This window comes from Dermochelys coriacea, chromosome 14, assembly GCF_009764565.3.
Source record: "Dermochelys coriacea isolate rDerCor1 chromosome 14, rDerCor1.pri.v4, whole genome shotgun sequence".
Lineage (NCBI taxonomy): Eukaryota > Metazoa > Chordata > Testudines > Dermochelyidae > Dermochelys > Dermochelys coriacea.
The window spans coordinates 29,585,698-29,604,795 of record NC_050081.1 but is presented as its reverse complement, the minus strand read 5'-3'; the positions used below and the strand labels follow the sequence as shown (position 1 = coordinate 29,604,795).

Here is a 19,098-nt window from a genome sequence, read left to right as displayed (position 1 = left end):
AAAGCTTATACTCAAATAAATTTGTTAGTCTCTAAGGTGCCACAAGTACTCCTTTTCTTTTTGCGAACACAGACTAACATGGCTGCTACTTTGAAACCTATCAAGATTCTTAACCACCATTAATGGCCCACACTTTGCATAATTACAATAAGACCTCAGAGTTATATTTCATATTCCTAGATTTAGATACAAGAATGATACATACATACAAATAGGATGAACACACTCGGTAGATTATATGCTTTGTAATGATACCTTACAAGACACCTTTTGCATAAAGCATATTCCAGTTACATCATATTCACACTTATAAACATATTTTTATAAAGCATTATGGAGTGCAGCGTCACACCTGTATTCATCCCAAAATGTGGGATGCTGAAGGTCATGGGTCTTGCTTGGCAGCAAGGAGGGAACATTGACATTAGTATGCTAAATGGGTTTAATGATCTTCACCTGCTTCAAATCTGGGAACCAAGGCCCAACACACTGACTGTTCCCTCAGGGCAGCAGTTGCAAGTGTCAGGAAACTGCACCAACACACCTTGGCAGGTGGATATGTGGGATATAGGGGAAATGGGCCCCCAGAATGGATTAAAGAAACTCAGGGCAGTAAATATACTAAAAAACAACCTAAAGTTCAATTACAATACCAGTGTCTAACTAATGTTCATAATATCCCTGCCCCACTTGGTGAATATATATTGAAAAACATCTGGATAAAATTAAATTTTGAAAGAATTACCACTGAACCTGATATGCAAAAATCAAGAAGACATCCATTAAATGGGCCACATGTGGTAAAACTGGATCATAGGGAACAAGTTATTATATCACCAATATGATGTCTAAAGCAAATGAGCTGGACCTGACTGGGTTAAATGCGTCCAAGGTTGTACCTCAATGTGCTCCATACATACAAACTCTCCCTAAGGGGTGGGCAAAATGCTTAAAATTATGGTATATTGAAAAATCCATAAGGAAAGGGACCCCAAGGGGTGTTTTGGAAACTGTCTTGGATGGAACAGGATTAGGAGTTGGAATACTGGATGCTACAAATATAGAGGTATGGGCAACAAACCAAGTTATGTTACAGGTGAGATTCAAGAATTGGGGAAGCCCATCAGTGCAGCCATGTTAAAATTAGGAATCCGGCAACAATTATTTTCTAAAATACTGTCAGTACGGCAACAGCAACATGAAAAGGATTTGTTATTTTTAGCAGAGTGTATGGGATCAATACAAGAAAATGTGTCTTTTGCAAATAAGTCAGCAACTGGTCATTCAAATAATCCGGGAAAGCATGCAAGGAAATTTGCCTTTAGAAATAAAAAAGTTGGGTGGGAAAATGTTACAGTAGGGGAGACACAATTAATGGCATGGTGGAAATCGGTAAACTTTACACTAAATAAAGATCAAATGGTTCTACGAGCATATGTCGTAACTGTACACCCCAGCGTCACTACTGATATATATCCAATGGTACCCATGGGAATCCAGTTAACAAAAAAATTGGTTATGTATTCCGCTGATCATCATTCCTGGGGCACATAAAGAACATCAACAATACAAAACTATTGACATGTTTAGTGTGTGGCCCATGAAAATGTGTGAGGATTAAAATTTACAAGAAAGAGATGAATGTTTCTATGTTAAAGACAAAGGAACTCAAAGATGTATGTTTGATATATTCACTGAACAAAAGTCAGTTCTTGTGTATGCAGGAAGGGAATGTGTTTGTGTTAGGAGTCATTGTCCAATGGTAATAGTAGACGATAATGAATTGTATTTTATGACTTATTTAGTTAATAGATGTTTTTACAATATTACAATGATTAAAAGTTGTGATTTTGAGAACTATGTACATGTATGGAATGTAAACTAATTGAAGTTTAAACTGCAGTTGTATCACAATGTAACGCCTTAGGTATGAATATGACCATGAGAAGAAAATTGTTGGTCCATCCTGTGTTACATTCATATTCACAGTATGTTGCACGGACAGGAGAACAAATACGTATTGAAGTAGGACATGATAATACAAAAATCACTCAAGTACTGAAAACTATTGCAGATGCAGACCATCACTCTTGGTGGGAAACACTACTAGGGTGGTCATCTTCTGCAACAGGTATTCTAAATATAATGGTTCTTGCCACTGTGCTGATCACCGGAATCCAATTGGCTTTGTTAGTGAGCATAATAGCTTTGTCTTGATGGATGAAGAGAACTGTTTGGATAATACAGGAAGCTGGCAAAGAAAGTCAAATAAGGCCCTTGTTAATTATACCCAGGAGGCAAGCCCAAGCTCAGCAGGTCTGAGTATTGGACTCCTGTAATAGCAATGATGGCTTTGATAAAAGTGTCATTAAGGAAGGGACTGTAAGGTCTGAGGCCTTTTTCTGCAGCCATATTAGAAGAGCAGCAGCCATGAGCCAAGAAGAAGAAAGTCACATCCTCACATTCCACCTAAAGTACATTAAAACAATGTAATATCAGGCTGTTAAGAAGGTGCCCCTCTTAATAGTACCTACCAGCACCAGATAAAGAAACAAATCTTAAGATGTTTAAAGAAAACTTTGTTTGATAGCAAGGAATGACTTATCAACAGTTGTGATTGTGAAATCTCTACTTCTTTATTGTTGTCTTTATGGTCACCACTTCTCTATTGTTTTTCTGTCTGGTTCTTTGATTATTTCTGTCTATTACATAACTAATTTTGCAAGATTTAAATCAACTAAGGTGGTGGGATATGATTGGGTAAAGAATTATTTTGCAATATGTTTGGACTGGTCAAAGAATTATTTTGTAATACTTCAGTAAAATGATTGATTTACTATAGAGAATTCTCTCCTCGGTCTCTGGCTGGTGAATCTTGCCCACATGCTCAGGGTTCAGCTGATCGCCATATTTGGGGTTGGGCAGATTGGAGAGGCCCTGGAGGTTTTTCGCCTTCCTCTGTAGCATGGGGCACGGGTCACTTGCTGGAGGATTCTCTGCTCCTTGAAGTCTTTAAACCACGATTTGAGGACTTCCAATAGCTCAGACATAGGTGAGATGTTTTTCGCGGGAGTGGGTGGGTGAGATTCTGTGGCCTGCCTTGTGCAGGAGGTCAGACTAGATGATCATAATGGTCCCTTCTGACCTTAATATCTATGAATCTATGAATCTATGATTAAGGTATAGCTTACCCGGACTTAAGTTTCACTATATAAATTGAGGTCCTAGGAGACTAGCTGGGAAAAGAAAGGAAAAGAAGAAGAAGAAGAACTACAACTACAACAACTCATCTCCAAAACACAGCCCAAGAGCAGAGCTGCTAGAATCCTATGCATGACCGTGACATGCAGTAACCAGAATCCAGATGAGACCGACTTTGCCTGGCCAACAGGGAAAGTCACATATTTAAAAACACAGGACTGTTCAGAAAGCCATAAGCAAGAACTTTATTTCCTGATTGGTGAATTACCATTGGCGATGTTGAAATGCTAATAGCGATCCTGGAGGACTGTCAGGGGTTTGGGTCTGAGTCTGGCAGTATGGCCTAGTGGCAAGAGTTTGTGCCCGTATTGCCCGGTGGTGAGAGTCTGTGGGGTCAGTGATTGTGGAACACGGGCACAAGCCTGCTCCCTGGATCACTTCCTGTTGCCACGGCCATCTCTGCCCCTCCAAATTCACAACAGGTGTCGGTTTAGGGATCCACAGGGTGGGGCAGGTTCTCACTGACAGTGATCTGGAGGCTCTTCTCTTTCAATCGTGGCCCGCCATTCCCTTCCCCCTCGGGGGCCTTAGGCAGCATGGCAGCAGGGTCTGGTCCCAGTGGTGTGAAGGTCCTGTGGCGTCTCTGCAAAAGCGAAGAGCGAAGGACTGTTCCTCTGCGCTGACTGAGCTGGGAGGCCTTCCATTGTGAGCATGCCCAGCAGGTGTGACAAGGCAAGGTCTTCTGGGACCAGAGCTGCTCATTAACTCTTGGTTCCCCAGTTCCCCTTGGCTTATATATCCCATCACACACCCACCCCGTTAGGCTAGGATCCAGAGGTGGGTCCTTTTCCTGCCACTGTCCTCCATCCCGAGAAAAGAAATCTGCATTCTTGTGTGCCTTTCCCGGGCAATGGAGTATCTGGAAGTCATAGGGCTGTATGAAAAGATAGCATCCCATGATCCAGACATTGGTGTCTTTTCATGTAGTTTAGCCAATGGAGAGGGGCATGATCTGTGACAAGCAGGAAAGGGTTACCTAGGAAATAATGCAAAGTGCCTCTTTGGCCCATTTCACAGCCAGGGTCTCTTTCTCTATCGCTGAGTATTTCACCTCCTGAAGGAACAGCTTTCTACTCATGCATAGGATTGGATGTTGTGACGAAGTGGGGAGTTTTCTTGTTGTTTTCAACAGTTTGCATGCAGAGGGTTGGGACTCAGTTTCCCTTTATGCTCCTGGTTTGATGAGGTGGTGGGAGAGGGAGTTTGTTGTTACAGAAGGCCAGCGAACGGCTCGGAGAATGGACACTCCAGCGACAGGTGACCAGGAGGTCCAGCTTGGGAGTCACAGCCGGTTCTGGCCAGTGGGAGGTCAATGGGCTGTGGAGAAAGGATCCCGGTGACCCAACCAGCCGGTTCCAGCCAGTGGGGAAACAAAGGAAAAAAGGAAAACAAAGGATGGATGAGAGGAGAGGCTGAGAGGCAAGGAGGCCCAAGCGACCTATTTACCTGGGACAGAAGACAAAGGACAGAGGTGGGACCAGGCCTGCTGACGGGGGGGAGGGCAAAGGGGGCAATTACCCAGCGGCCCAGGTGATTTAAAAGAGGGGAGGGGGAGAAGTGAGGGGTGGGAAGAGGGAGGGATGGAGGCGGGCCTGGGCGACGCGTGGCCCAGATGCTGGGAGAGGAAGGGGCGGGACCAGCCACTTCCAGCTGCTGAGATGCTGCTCTGCAACCCTGGGCAGTAGCTGCCTGAGAGAGCCTGGCTGGGGAGGTGACTTCTACTCCCTGCCTGGGCTCAAGTGCCAGGGTCCCCAGCAGCTGAGCTGGGCAGGGAGCAGAAGCCGACTCCTCCCCAGCCAGGCTCTCTCAGGCAGCCACTGTGCAGGGCTGAAGAGCAGTGTCCAGGGGGTCCAGGGCGAGTGGACTCCCTGAGGAGGCTCACAGCAAGAGACAGGCATGCTGAAGGTTCAGAGAGGTGCGGTTCCAGGAGGTGGAAGGGCCTATGGCTTAGCCCCCGAGATAGAGTGGACCCCCAAGAAGGACTGTTGCACTGAAGGGGGTTCCTCCTAGGGACCGTACGGAGCCAAGAGAGAGTCCCGTGAGTCTGTGACAGATGTTCTTAGCCCTTGACCTCTTCAGATGACACAACCCTGAGGTCCACTTCCGATGTGTCTGTTTGCAGAATGAATTGCTTTATGAAGTTGTGGTAGAAGAGAACCGACCCCTGGATTAGCTGGTCCTTTAAGGTCCTGAAGGCCTTGTCACCAGTCTCTGATCATTGCACCTCCTTGGGGTTGGTGTCTTTCACCAGGTCAGTAAAGGGGGCGACTATTGTGGTGAAGTCCCATACAAACAGCCTGTAATAGCTGGCCAAGCCTGGGACATACATGCTTTTTGGTTGACAGTATTGGACAATCTGTCAGCATCTGAACTTTTTCCACCAGGGGGTGCAGCCAGCACCGCTGCACGATGTACCAGAAATACATTACCTCTCTCTGTCCTAGGTGGCATTAGGCCGGGTTCATTGAACACCATAATACCACACAATTCCTAACAGGTCCCCAAACAGCAGGGCCAGATAGTGTAACCCACACACCTCCTGGGTGTGGTGTTCTGTCCCATCTAGTGTCACAAAGACCACTTAGGAGAGAGCAATTAATGAGTCTGCTCTACGGCCTTAGCTAACAGCCCATTGGCTTTTAGCTCATGGAGTAGAGGCTCATGCACTAAGCTCCAGAGGTCTCTGCCTGCCGGGTCTGTTGGTGTTACAATAGCCCACTGTACACTACAACGCACTATTGTGGCTCACTGCTAAAGTGCTCTTTCCATGCCTCCCTCAGGTGAAATGAGAAATACTGCAGCAATAGCCATGCAAACCAGTTGGAAAAAAAAACAAGTGAAAAATGTCTTGAGCAAGGAAACAAATCTGGACTAGTGAAAGTGGTTTCTAATAAAAGTTTATTTTAATATTATATTTTAATTTAATAATAATGCTGGTTGGAAACAGTACATATCTTCCTCGAAAAATAACTGAAAGAAATGGATTTTTTTTTCCAAAAAGTTTTCTGGAATTTTTTTAATTCAATTTGATTCACAATTTAAAAAAATTGTTTTGATTCAATTCAGATTGAAACAGAATTTTTTTGCTTTTCAGTTTTCTGTTTTTCTCCCTCTCTCTTTTCCTTACCCCCTTTTCTTTTCCATTTGGAAACCCTCCCCCCCCCCCACCCCAGGATCCGGACCTGCTGCTGGCTGCTTCTGGGGCAGTGTGGTGTTGGAACATCTAGGGACTAGCCTGCCTTAGCTGGGCAGCACTGCTGACAGGACTTTTAATGTCCCAGTCAGCGGGGCTGACCAAAGTCGCCACGACCCAGTGCCTTATATTCCACGACCCAGTACTGGATCACCACCCACAGTTTGAAAACCACTGCCTGGAAGTTCTCTGTGGGTGTCAGTAAGAAATTGCCCTGTGGCCACTGTTTGTAAGTTTCAGAGTAGCAGCCGTGTTAGTCTGTATCCACAAAAAGAACAGGAGTACTTGTGGCACCTTAGAGACTAACATCCGATGAAGTGGGCTGTAGCCCACGAAAGCTTATGCTCTAATAAATTGGTTAGTCTCCAAGGTGCCACAAGTACTCCTGTTCTTTTTTTGTTTGGTAAGTTGCCAGCCATGAAGCACCTGCACTAGCATTGACCTCTCTTCTCAGGAGTGACGGGTGGGGAAGGACAGGAGAGATTCCAGGAGCTGGTGGGGATGCAGCATCCTGCAGGGATTTGGGACTGCTGCAGGGAGCAAAGCATCAAAGAAAAGGGCTCTGGGGCTGATGGGCCCTTGAGAGGCTGTCTGGAGCCCTGGATAGCAGCCGGGGGGGGGCAGGTTTCTCTGTGGCTCTGTCCATAGGCATGCGCAGCACATTTCATTAGGGTGTGCATCCAGGGAGCCCTGTTCTAGCCCCACCCCCATCCACTCCCTCCCACTTCCCGCCCCCCTCAGAACCCTCAATCCATGCTGCTCCTTGTCCCCTGACTGCCCTCTCCTGGGAACCTGCCCCTAACTGCCCCCCAGAACCCCATTCCCTATCTAAGCCTCCCTGCTCCTTGTCCCCTGGCTGCCCCCTCCTGAGACTCCCCCACTGTAACTGCCTCCCTAGCACACTATCCCCTACCTGTTCCCTGACTGCCCCGACCCTTTTCCACACCCCCGGGACTCCCACACCTATCCAGCTGCTCCCCACCCCCTGACAGGACCCCCAGAAATCCCGACCCATCCAACTTCCCCTGCTCCCTGCCTGCCCCGACACCTCTCCACAAGTTTTGGTGGTGCCCAGAACCCACCCCCGCCCAAACTCTGCCCACCACCTGCTCAAGGCTCTGTGAGGGAGTTTGGGTGGGGAAGGTCTGGAGTGCAGGCCCTAAGCTGGGGCAGGGGATTGGGGTGCAGGCTCTAGAGGGAGTTTGGGGATGGGATGGGGTGCAGGTTCTGGGAGGGAGTTTGGGGATGGGAGGTGGTGTGGAAGGAGGGGGTGCAGGTTCTGGGAGGGAGTTTGGGGATGGGAGGAGGTGCAGAGGTGAGGGGTGTGGGTGAGGGCTGTGGTTGCAGATGAGGGGTGTGGGGGGACTCAGGGCAAGAGTAGGAGTGTGGGGGGGTGAGGGCTCTGTTTGGGGCTGGGGGGTTTGGTGTATTAGAGAGGATCAGGGCTGTGGCAGAGGGTTGGAGTGCAGGGGGATGAGGGTTCTGGTTGGGGCTGGAGATGAGGGGTTTGTGGTATTGCAGGGGGCTCAGGGCTGGGGCAGAGAGTTGAGATATGGGGGGATGAGGGCTGGGGTGGAAATGAGGGGTTTGTGGTGTTGGAGGGGGCTCAGGGCCGGGGCAGAGGGTTGGGGTATGGGGGGGATGAGGGCTCTGGCTGGGACTAGGGATAAGGTGTTTGGGGTGTTGGAGGGGCTCAGGGCTAGGGTAGAGGGTTGAGGGTGCGGTGGGGGTGGTGAAAGCTCTGGCTGGGGGTGTGGGCTCGAGGGTGGGGCAGGGCTGGGGATGAGTTTGGGGTGCAGGCAGGCTGCTCCGGGACAGGGGCCAGAGAGGAGGACTCCCCCAGCCCTTTCCCTCCTGGCAGCAGCAAGCTCTGGGGGAGGAGCCCCCCTTTTTCAGCCCCCCCCAGCAGCACACTCACCTCCACCACGGTCATTGCATGTGCTCCTAGGGCCCCTCTCAGGTCCAGGAATCTCCCTCGCCTCCTCCATGGTGGGTGCTGCGTGCGCCCCCTCCCCTGCTGTTGCCCCTGACTGTAGCCTCACTGGGGGAGAGTGATGGAGCTGCCTCCTTGTCTAGCGCGGGGCAGAAGCGGTGACTGCGGGCGGGGGGTCCCCCAGTGCTGGTGGAGGGTCCTGCAGGAAAAGGGAAGGATCTGAGGCGGAAGGGCAGGCCCTGGCAGGGGAGATGGGGGGCACTAGGACCCGGCGGCAGCAGTTGCTGCAGGGAGGCAGCTTGGAGCTGCAGCGGAGAGGCAAGGACGCTCTGCTCCAGGGCCCGGGGAGGTGTGTGGGGGCAGCAAGAGGGGGCTGGGGGAGGCGTGGGGCCGGGGGGGACACCCGGCCCCAAATATTGGTGGAGCTGGTCTCCTGGGCCGACTCCACTCACCCCGCGCCGCTGGGGCCAGCAGCGCCGTACTGGGATCCAGGAAGTGGGGGCCAGCCGCGCAGCAGCGATGTAAACCCGGCTCCGCCGCCATCGCTGCCTGCGAGGGCTGCAGCCTGCTCCTCTCTCCCCCCGGCTCCAGCGGCGGGGGAGGAGCAGCCGGAGCGCAGGGCGCGAGGTTGAGCCTGGGCACGTGCAGGGCGCGAGGTTGAGCCTGGGCACGTGCAGGGCGCGAGCCTGCGGCTCTGTCCCTGGTTCAGTCTCTGAGGTTTGGCTCCGCTCAGGCGGGCGGGAAGGCCCATGGCTGGATCTTGTGTCCCGGCGCGGCGCTCCCCTTAGCTGTGACCACCAGAGGGCTCTGGCTGTTGCTAGTCTGGGGAGGCTGCTCTCTCTTTCTCCCTGTTTTATCTGTCAGGGGCTGAGCTTCCCGGGTCACACGCTTCTGCCGCATCCGTAAGTGACCTGAGAGCCCGGGCGGAGCCGCCGCCGCCGCCGCCGCTGCTGCTGCCCAGCGGGGTCCGTGCGGGGAGAGCCCTTCCCTAGCGCCCCCCTGGGCCCAGCCGGGGGGACTTGCTCCGGGGGCTGGGAGCAGCCCCGGGCACTGCCGACACCAGCCCCTGAGCCGGAGCCTGCAGGTGAGGGGGGGGGGGGCAGGAAAGTGACTCTGCCCCAACGGCCCCTCCTCGCCCCAGCTCTGCCCCCGGGCCGGGGGTCTGCGAGTCCCGGAGCTGCTGCTGCCCTCCCTGACTGGCCCCCTCCACCCAGGCTCTGCCCCCCTGAGCGCCTGCAGGAGCCCAGCCAGCGCCGCGAGAGGGGGGAAGGAGAGAGACTGGAACGGGCTGCAGGAGACATTATAGACTTTCCGAAACGATTTCTTTAGAAAATATTTTCATTCCCACACAAAATGTAAGCATTTTAACTTGATAGTTGAACTACCGAGTAATGTAACAGTGTTTAAAAGTTAATACCAAAAGTTAATTTTAATTAAAATCCCAGCTGATTCAAAGAACAAAGAGAATCAGTGAAGGTGACAAACCTGGTAGTCTCCTTATGTTTGACTTTTTTTTCCCCTCAAAAATCTATCATTCACTTGTAACAATTAGACATATCAAGCCAGATTTTCAAAGACAGGTGCCTACCATACCATTCATAATACATACTTAGTGGTGTGCCTTCCAGAAGCGCTGAGCGGTCAGAATCTACTACCATTGAAGTCTTTGGGATTTGTTTCTTATTTTGAGAGTTTGATGTGTTAAAACAGTTTACACTGAGGCACGTTTGTATGATTGTTACTTGTATAAAATAATGTCAATTATTATTATTATTTTTTAAAATGTTAGTCCAAGGCTCAGCCCTTTTCATTTGGCACCAGATACTTAAAATTTCATAGATTTCTGAGGCCAGAAGGGACCAGGATGGTTGTCTAATGAATTTGACCTGCTGCATCACACTGACCAGAGAATTTCCACATGATTCCTGCATCCAGCCCAATGATTTAAAGATTTCAAGTGACCCACTTTCCACCAACTCCCTGGGTCAGCTCTTAATAACCCTGTTAAAAGTGTTATTTCCTGTTTGAATTTGTCTCACTTCAATGTTTAGCCACTAGCCACTTGTTCTTTTGTTGTCTGCTCATCATGTAGCTACTTATAGACCATGATCAACCTTCTCTTTGATGAGCTAAAGAGATTGAGCTCCTTAAGTCTCTCAACGGAAGGCAGGTTTTCCAGACTTTGAATCATTCTTGTAACTTTTTTCTGAATCCTTTCCAAGTTTTCAAAAATGTGGATAACTACAACTGGAGACAGTATTCCAATGGTGGTCTCTCCAGTGCCATATATTGGGGTAATATCACCTCTTCAACTCAATAGTCCCTTTACTCAAAGATTGCATTAGGCATTTTAGCCACATTGGGAGTGCATGTTCATTTGGTTTCCACCATGACCCCTAAAGCCCTTTTATTTAGCAGAAGTGAGAAATTATAAATCTGTGCTTAATTTCTCTCCTTTATTAATGAGTTGTTTCAAAGTCATCCCTATGTGCTTTATGCCAGGTGAACCCTGTCACGTGAGCCAAAATAGATTATCAACACTTGTTTTTATTGTGATACTGTTTGTTGTTTTTATTGCCAAGGATTTCAAACTAGACAGAGTGGTTGATGCTTGGACTCTCTTTATTTTTTATTTCCAGCAGACGGTGGGATTGTGAGGGAGAAGGAGGAGGATAATCTTGATCTAAATGCCCAGAGGAAGGGGGAACCTCATGAGATGTCGCTAAGGAGATCCAAAGGGAATGTTTCCCAGAGTTCACCCCAGTGGAAATTTTACAGGAATAAGCACAGGCAGGGAAGACAGCAGAGGAACCATTCCAGTGGGGAGAGAGGTAAACACACTCTTACCATCAAAGAGACATCAAGCAGCTCAGAGATGACATTTTTCTACCAGCAAACCCCATAAAGAAGAAAGATAAAGCACATGTGCTGACTAAGGGGCAAGGCTTCGCGCAGAGCTCAGACCTTACCTGCTGTCCGAGGAGCCACATGGAAGAGAGAATCCGTGACTGTCCTGAGCGTGCAAAAAGTGTCGATGTCAAATCAGTTCTTGCCTAGCCTCAGAGAACCTACATGGGAGAAGAGCCCTGTGTAGCTACTCACTGAGGGAAATTGTTCAGTCAGAGCTAATTCCATGTAGAGATCAGTGACTCCGCCCTGTTCAAATGGAAACATTGATCATTTGTGGGTAAGAATGGTGGTGGGAGATGGGGCAGAGAGGATGGAGCTCTGTTTGTGGGTTCAGTGCTGATAGCCAGTGAGCACAGGAGCTGGATGACTTGTTTGTCAGATAGATCATAGGCAGAGGGAGCAGGTTCCTAAAGGGATCTCGTTGATTGTGTGAGGATTTGTGGGAGTGAACAGCATATGGCAGGAAGTGAGCTGGGGGTGGGGTCATAGATTCATAGATACTAAGGTCAGAAGGGACCATTCTGATCATCTAGTCCGACCTCCTGCACAACGCAGGCCACAGAATTTCACCCACCCACTCCTACGAAAAACTCACCTATGTCTGAGCTATTGAAATCCTCAAATCGTGGTTTAAAGACTTCAAGGAGCAGAGAATCCTCCCTCAAGTGACCCGTTCCCCATGCTACAGAGGAAGGCGAAAAACCTCCAGGGCCTCTTCCAATCTGCCCTGGAGGAAAATTCTGCTTTTTATTTCAGTGGCCCTTGTGATGTAAGCTGGATAGTCTTAGTGCAGTTCCTAGCAGGATAGGCATCCACACAAGAAAACCATTTACAGGATCTGTTGTCTCAGCAAAGAGGCCAAGGAGTGAATCCTGCTCATCTGGTGTACAATTTGTGAGGACCTGCATGAAGAATAACTCTTCGCAGATTATTTACTCAGCAAATTATTCAAGCTCTCTTCCTGTTGGAGACAGCAAACTGGAAATTCCTCTGTCTAGTTTGAAATCCTGTGTGAATTCACTTGACATGTTTTTTGGTTTTTTTGGTAACTCTTTGGCTGGATGGTGAATAGTTTGCAACAATATTTGATAGCCACAGTCAGCTGCTTTGGTTAGTGGTGATTAGACACATGGTATTTTCCAAGTTCCTTGGCACCAAAGGAATAACTTGTGACAAGGAGAAGGGCTTGAAGAAGCTGTTTAGCAGGGTAGGAAAGAAGATTAGGAAAGTAGATCGTTTTAAACCTCTCCTGTAAGGCACCACTGGCCTCAGTTCTGGGGCACCATCTCTGGATAACTGAGGCTGCTGTCAGATTTATTGGCTGGGTGCAGGATTTCAATGTAACTTTCTCTTGCCACATTTGCACCCTCTCATTTCATGTGCGTCCAGGGTCTGGACAGAGTGTCTCAGTGTCAGGGCTCTAGTGGGGATTTAGGAGTCCTGTCCCTGTTCCTCATTGGTGTTAAGCAGGGTTTTAGGTTGTTTTATATATCAGCCTTTACCGCTGGCTAGCACACAATGAAGAGAAACAGTCATAGCAGCAGAGGATGGAGAAACTCCTCTGCCAAACCGCCACGCTTAAGCCCCAAGCAGCATGCGGCCAGCCTCAGCATTGGCACTGGTCTAGGATTGTTGTCACAGCCATGCATGTCTGCCAGCCGCCGATCACCACGATCCACCACACAGAAATACTGCTTGGTCGAGCCTGCTGTATCCGGTGTCATAGGGGAGTCAGGCACTGGGGGACCCCTCTTTATCCCAGATGAGGTATTGCAGGTTGTCAAGTCTGAGGCCGACGAGGATGGAGCCAGCGTGGTCGGGGAGGCAGGCTCATCAGGGGGCGACACAATTTCAGGCTACTCCTCTGGGGTGGACGGGGAAGCTCCCATGGAGCCAGCTACCCCAGAGGACATGGAGGAGGAGGGCAGTGACTGGGTGGGATGCCCTAGCACGCAGGAAGGGGTAGCCCAGCATCAGATGCTGATAGCCTCATATTTTACCAGTGTCCAAAAGCAGGATGAGTTGCCCATCTGGAGCGGGGGAGACCTCAGTGCTGGAGCTGGGGAAACCACAGGGAACAGCAGTGCAGAGTGCAATTCCCACAGCATCGGCACCATGCCTGTGGTGGCGATGCAGGGCCCCGGGCCTGGGAGATACCACCGGCAGAAATCATGGGTCTGGGAGTATTTCTCCATTGACCCTGGGAACCCGACCCGTGTCACCTGTATGATCTGCCAGCAGATGGTCAAGCGTGGGACTGACCCCAAGCGCCTGGGCACATCGTCGCTTGGCAACCACATTAAGCACAACCACAGCATTGTCTACATGCGCCAGAAGAACATGGAGAGCCAGCAGCCCGGAGTGGCAGAGTCCCCCCTGACACCACGTGGGGCTGCACTGAAGTGGAGGCAGCAGAGAGGCACTGGCCGGGCCCCCAGCATTGCCAGGAGACCTGGGGGCACGTACACCCACCTGTCCATCGATGAGAGCCTGAAGAGGGGCACCAAGTACCATCGGGCCCACTCCCGGGCACTGGCACTGAACTCTGCCTGTGCCAAGATGCTGGCCCTGGACCTCCTACCTTTCTCCCACGTAGAGGGCGAGGGCTTCAGGGAGATGATGGCAGCGGCTGCCCCCCGGTGGCAGGTGCCCAGTCGCTCCTTCTTCTCCAAGAAGGCAGTGCCGGAGCTGTGCCGTGCAGTAAAGACTGCGGTGATGCAGGCTCTGGGGGGCTGTGTGGGTGGCCGTGTGCACCTAATAGTGGATATGTGGACCAGCGGGCAAACCACTGACTACATGTCCATCAGTGCCCACTGGGTGAGCATGAGCAACAGCAGCATCTTGCGCCAGCATGCCACCCTGTACATGTGCGGCCTGGAGAAGCAGCACGGCACCGGGCACGTGCTGGAGAGGCTGCGGGGGGTCATCAGGGAGTGGCTCATGCCCCTCTCCCTCTCATCGGGCTTTGTGGCCTCAGATGATGGACAGCGGGTGCGGCAGGTGCTGCGAGAAGGCGGCTTCCCCCGCGTCAGCTGCCTGGCACACTGCCTCGGCATGGTGGTCCGGGAGTTCCTGCACAGCAATGAGGAGGTGGACCGGGTGCTGGCAGTGGCCAGGAAGGTCTGTGCCCACTTCAGGCACTCCTACACTGCCCGCCACCTGCTCTGGGAGCTGCAGGTGGAGAATCAGCTGCCACGGCACCAGCTGAAGAAGGAGGTGGCGATGCGGTGGAGCTCCACCCTGCGAATGCTGGAACGGCTGTATGAGCTGCGAGCCGCTGTCCAGGCCTTCTGCCGGCGCCATTCTGCCCAGCGGGCCGGCGGGTTGCACATGGCCCAGACTGACTGGCCCCTCATCCACATCTTGTGCCAGATCCTGCGGCCCTTTGACGATGCCACGAAGCTGGTGAGCAGGACTGATGTCAGCATCAGTCAGGCCATCCCACTCATCTGCCTGCTGGAGAAGAAGCTGCTCTCACTGGTGCAGCAGTATGAGGGCGAGGAGACTGGCCAGGCGCTGGCGCACAGCCTGCTGCAAACCCTGCGGGGCAACCGACAGATTGCTGAGATCCGTGCTCAGGAGCACTATGTCCTGGCCACCTATGTAGACCCCCGCTTCAAGAACAACATGGCCTCCTTCGTGCCCGAAGGGGAGGGCGGTCTGCACCGCTGGACGCAGAGACTCATTGACGAGGTGGCCAAGAACATCCGGGATGTCCAGGACCGTGGCACCAGCCGGAGACAGACACAGCAGCAGCGCAAGGGCAGTGCCTCAGACCGGGGCAGGTCTCTGTGGGACAGCCTGGAGGACTTCGGTCTCATCAGCGTGGCCCCGGTACTACTGGACTCAGCCAAGACCCAGGCAGCCCAGATTGTGGAGGGCTACCTGCAGGACACCGTGGTCCTGTCAGCCAGTGCCGAGCCCTTGCTGTATTGGCAGCTGAAGCGGGACATGTGGCTGCCCCTCTTCCAGGTGGCTGTGCAGCACCTGAGCTGCCCCCCCTCCAGCCTCTATTCTGAGCAGTTCTTCACCACGGCGGGGACCATCGTGCGGAACAGGCGGACTTGCCTCTCTACTGGCAGTGTGGAGAGCCTGGCCTTCATCAAAATGAACAAGCACCTGCTCCCCCGGGAGTACCAGGTGCCAGAACATGTGGCCGGTGCCAGGGACAAAGCGACATGGAACATGGAGGAGGAGGAAGATAACATGGAGGGACTCTGACCACTGATGCTACCTACTTAATGTCCTTGGTGGTTGAAACCATCCCTGGCCCGCCTCATTGACACCGAGAGCCTATGTTGCCTTTCTTCATGGAGACCAATTGTACAACATGCTTTCATGTGCATGGATGTGAGATGGGTGCAGAGCACAGCAGTGGGCACCAGTGCCAGTCACCATCTCAGAACTCATTCCTCCCTGGCTTTTGTCTTGGTTGTGGTTCATGGACATTTGTATAGAGCTTGGCAAAATGTTTCAGTCAAATAGTTCACCATGAAATGCAGTTTGGGGCAACTAATGACAAATCCAGGTCACATTCAGCAAATAGTTTCAGCTGAATAAAAACAAACTAGTCAAAATGTTTTATTTTGAAATTTTCAAAACAAAATGTGTTGACCTTTCATTTCAAAGTGATGTTTCATTAGAAATGTAGCTGGATGTAATTTTTTAAAAGGGTAAAAACACTTGGAAATGAAATGAAAAACTGGAAAAAAAATTGCGGTCGGTTTGAACAAAATGTTTTGCTTGGCCAGAAATGGCATTTTTTTCCCCTGATTTTTTGGTTCAGTCGCTAAACTGGAAAATCAACTATTCTCTCAGCTCTACATTTGAATTCTGCTGCAATGGGGACAGGTGTGGGAAGAGTGGCCCCATGGTTTTCACTGTAATTGCCATCATCCGTCTAGTGGTATATCTATGTATGTACCACTAGACGGAAATATATATATTGCCGTGTTTTGATCTGTCATGGGGAATTGTTGAGTATTCCCTGGAAAAGGGCAGTGTTATTGTCCAGTTTAAAACACCCCATTGGGACCAGTAAATAGACAGCTGTGAACCCCTTGGTACATGTCAATGCTGCTACTGACAGATTTGGTCATCTACGTTCCTGCCACTGGCTTGGTCTCAGTGGTCTCTAGTCAACAGGCCATCAGCAAGGAAAGCTCTAGTGGAGGAATGTGGGGTGGGAAAACAGCAAAGCCATTTTGGGGTACAAGGTCAATTATCTCTTTGGAAGCTCTGCATTACGGGGCCTCCTGGCCTTTGATTTACATGACCTGTTAGCAAACTGGCTGCAGAAAAACATGCCCTAGCAGTGATTAGATTCTGGAATCTTTTTATATACAATCCCCTGTACGGCTGGTCTCTGAAATGTTTTAAGAAAATGACCTTAAAATTAAGGTCAATATTTTCAAAAACGGGATGATTAAAATTAGGGGCCTAACGATGAAAATTTTCTAAAGGGTGTAAGCACGAGTTTGACTGATTTTTCTGTGGAATTTGTACTCCTAACCCCTGGAGGTGCTTTTATTTAAGAAAATGAATTCAAACTGGGAAAGGGCTATGATCAGGGGAATGTAGAGCTTGTCTTACGAGAGGAGCTCAAAGACCTTGGCTTGGTTAGCTTAGCTGAGAAGAGGGGATGTGATTGCTTTCTTTAACTATAGCAGAGAAGTGAATAGCAGGGAGGAAGAAAAGCTATTGAAGCTAATAGACAATATTGGCACAAGAACAAATGGGGATAAACTGGCAGTTAATAACTTCAGGCTGGAAATTAGAAGAGAATTTCTAACCACCAGAGGAGTAAGGTTCTGGAACAGACTCCCAATAGGAGGAGTGGAGGCAACCTAACTAGTTTGAAGATGGAGCTCGATAAGTTTCTGGATATGACTATCTGATTGGGCTGCCTGCGATAGCAGGGGACTGGACTCAATGACACATGAGGTCATTGACCCATAGGGTTAGAAGGGACCTCAGGGGTCATCTGGTCTAACCCCCTGCCAAGACAGAGGGCTATACAGCCTCCTTCTGAAGCTCCAGTGAAGGAGCTTCCAAGACCTCCCTAGGCATCTATTCCATTGTCCTCCTGTTCTTACAGTTAGCAAGTTTTTCCTGAGATTTAATCTAAATCTGCTATGCTGCAGTTTGAACCCATTGCCTCTTGTCCTGCCCTCTGTGGCAAAAGGGAACAATTTTTCACCATCTTTTTTATGGCAGCCTTTCAAGTATTTGAAGAATGCTGTCATGTCCCCCCTTAATCTCTTCTTTTCCAAATGAAACATACCCCCATTCTTTCAGCCCTTGCTGATATGGCTTGCATTCCATCCCTTTGGACATCTTTGTTGCTTGCCTCTGGATCCTTTCCAGGTTATCTACATCCTTTCTATGCATTGGTGACCTAATTAGACACAGTACTCCAGCTGAGGCCTAACCTGTGCCAAATAACGCTGTACTATCCCCTCCCGTGACTTGCATGCTATTCTTCTGTTAATGAACCAAAATTGCATTTGACTTTTTTTTTTTTTTTTTTTGCAACAGCATCGCATTGCTGATTCATGTTGAGATTGTGACCCATCACAACTCCCCGATCCTTCTCAGCTGTGCTGCTTCCAAGCCAGTTATCCCCCATTCTGTATTTGTGCATTTGCAAACTTGATCAGTATGCTCCCTTTCTATGAAAATCTCACTATACCGCCGTACTTTTATGTAGGTGCCTAAATCTGGATTTAGGTGCTTAAATTTGGACAACAGTCTTTGAAAATAATGACAGACATGCAGCCACCAGAGATGTTTTTGGTGCTGTATGCATATTGATTTTCACTCACTGTTCAATGCTGAGTTCCTCCCCAGTAATTTGAATAAAGATTATATATTTAAAAGGAGATGTATTCCTTACCCCAAAATACCTTAGGAACATAAATAAAAGAAGGTTATTTGCATTAATTTTGCATAATTCCCTGTGCTTATTAATGTGCTGTGAGGACACTAACCCTGAGACATTCTTTTTGAAAAATAGTTACAAATTTTGGTCTACAATCATCATTTATTTTCCTCAAACAATATTATTTCAATTGCCAGAAATGGTCTTTTATGTACTTTGCTGTCCAGAATAGCCCTTGGACTCTGGGGTGTTGACAGTGCTACGTCGGTAACTGAATGACTGACATGCTTCTAGTAACTGCCCCAGGTTCCCTTGTCTCTGATCTGTCCCCACTGTCCGCGAGTCCAGGGTTTTGGAGGCAGTGTTTCCTAGTGGATAGAGCACTGCACTTTACTGGGGCTCAGGAGCCTCACCAACCTGCTGGATAACCCTGGGAAGATGCTGCCTCTTCTGTACCTCAGTTTCCCCAGCTGTAAAATGGAATTAATGACACCAACTTTCTTTGTAAGTGCTTTGAGATCTGCTGATGAGATATGCTGTATAAGAGCTAGTTGTTATTGTTTCAGAGTAGCAGCCGTGTTAGTCTGTATTCGCAAAAAGAAAAGGAGTACTTGTGGCACCTTAGAGACTAACAAATTTATTAGAGCATAAGCTTTCGTGAGCTACAGCTCACTTCATCCGATGAAGTGAGCTGTAGCTCACGAAAGCTTATGCTCTAATAAATTTGTTAGTCTCTAAGGTGCCACAAGTACTCCTTTTCTAGTTGTTATTGTGTATGGTTGGTAGCTTAGTGTGGTCTACTGGATGTGATCTACTGGGCTGAGACTTAGGACAGCTGGGGGTTAATTCTGCTGCCACTAACCAGCTGTGTGACCATTCCCCCTCCTGCCATTGGTCTGCCTTGTCTTTTGGGTTTGTAAG

General features: G+C 49.5%; 3 protein-coding genes across 7 annotated transcripts in view; 2 read left to right on the top strand and 1 right to left on the bottom strand.

Moving 5' to 3' along the window:
• The window catches only part of LOC119842762 (zinc finger protein 239-like), a 605,953-nt gene that overhangs the window by 130,646 nt on the left and 456,209 nt on the right, over positions 1 to 19,098 (top strand). The window lies entirely within an intron of this gene.
• Positions 1 to 19,098, bottom strand: part of LOC119842466 (zinc finger protein 271-like) — a 638,009-nt gene that overhangs the window by 586,533 nt on the left and 32,378 nt on the right. The gene's annotated exons all lie outside the window — the stretch shown is intronic.
• Positions 8,667 to 18,239, top strand: LOC119842749 (zinc finger BED domain-containing protein 6-like). 2 transcript variants are annotated; one of them, XM_038371256.2, is made up of 2 exons: positions 8,667 to 8,736; positions 11,027 to 18,239. In XM_038371256.2, the coding sequence occupies exon 2, from the start codon at positions 12,816 to 12,818 to the stop codon at positions 15,516 to 15,518; it is 2,703 nt and encodes a 900-aa protein (XP_038227184.1). In that variant the 5' UTR covers positions 8,667 to 8,736; positions 11,027 to 12,815; the 3' UTR covers positions 15,519 to 18,239. The 2 variants fall into 2 exon arrangements, with proteins under 2 accessions (XP_038227184.1, XP_038227185.1); XM_038371257.2 differs by lacking the exon at positions 8,667 to 8,736 and adding an exon at positions 9,230 to 9,471.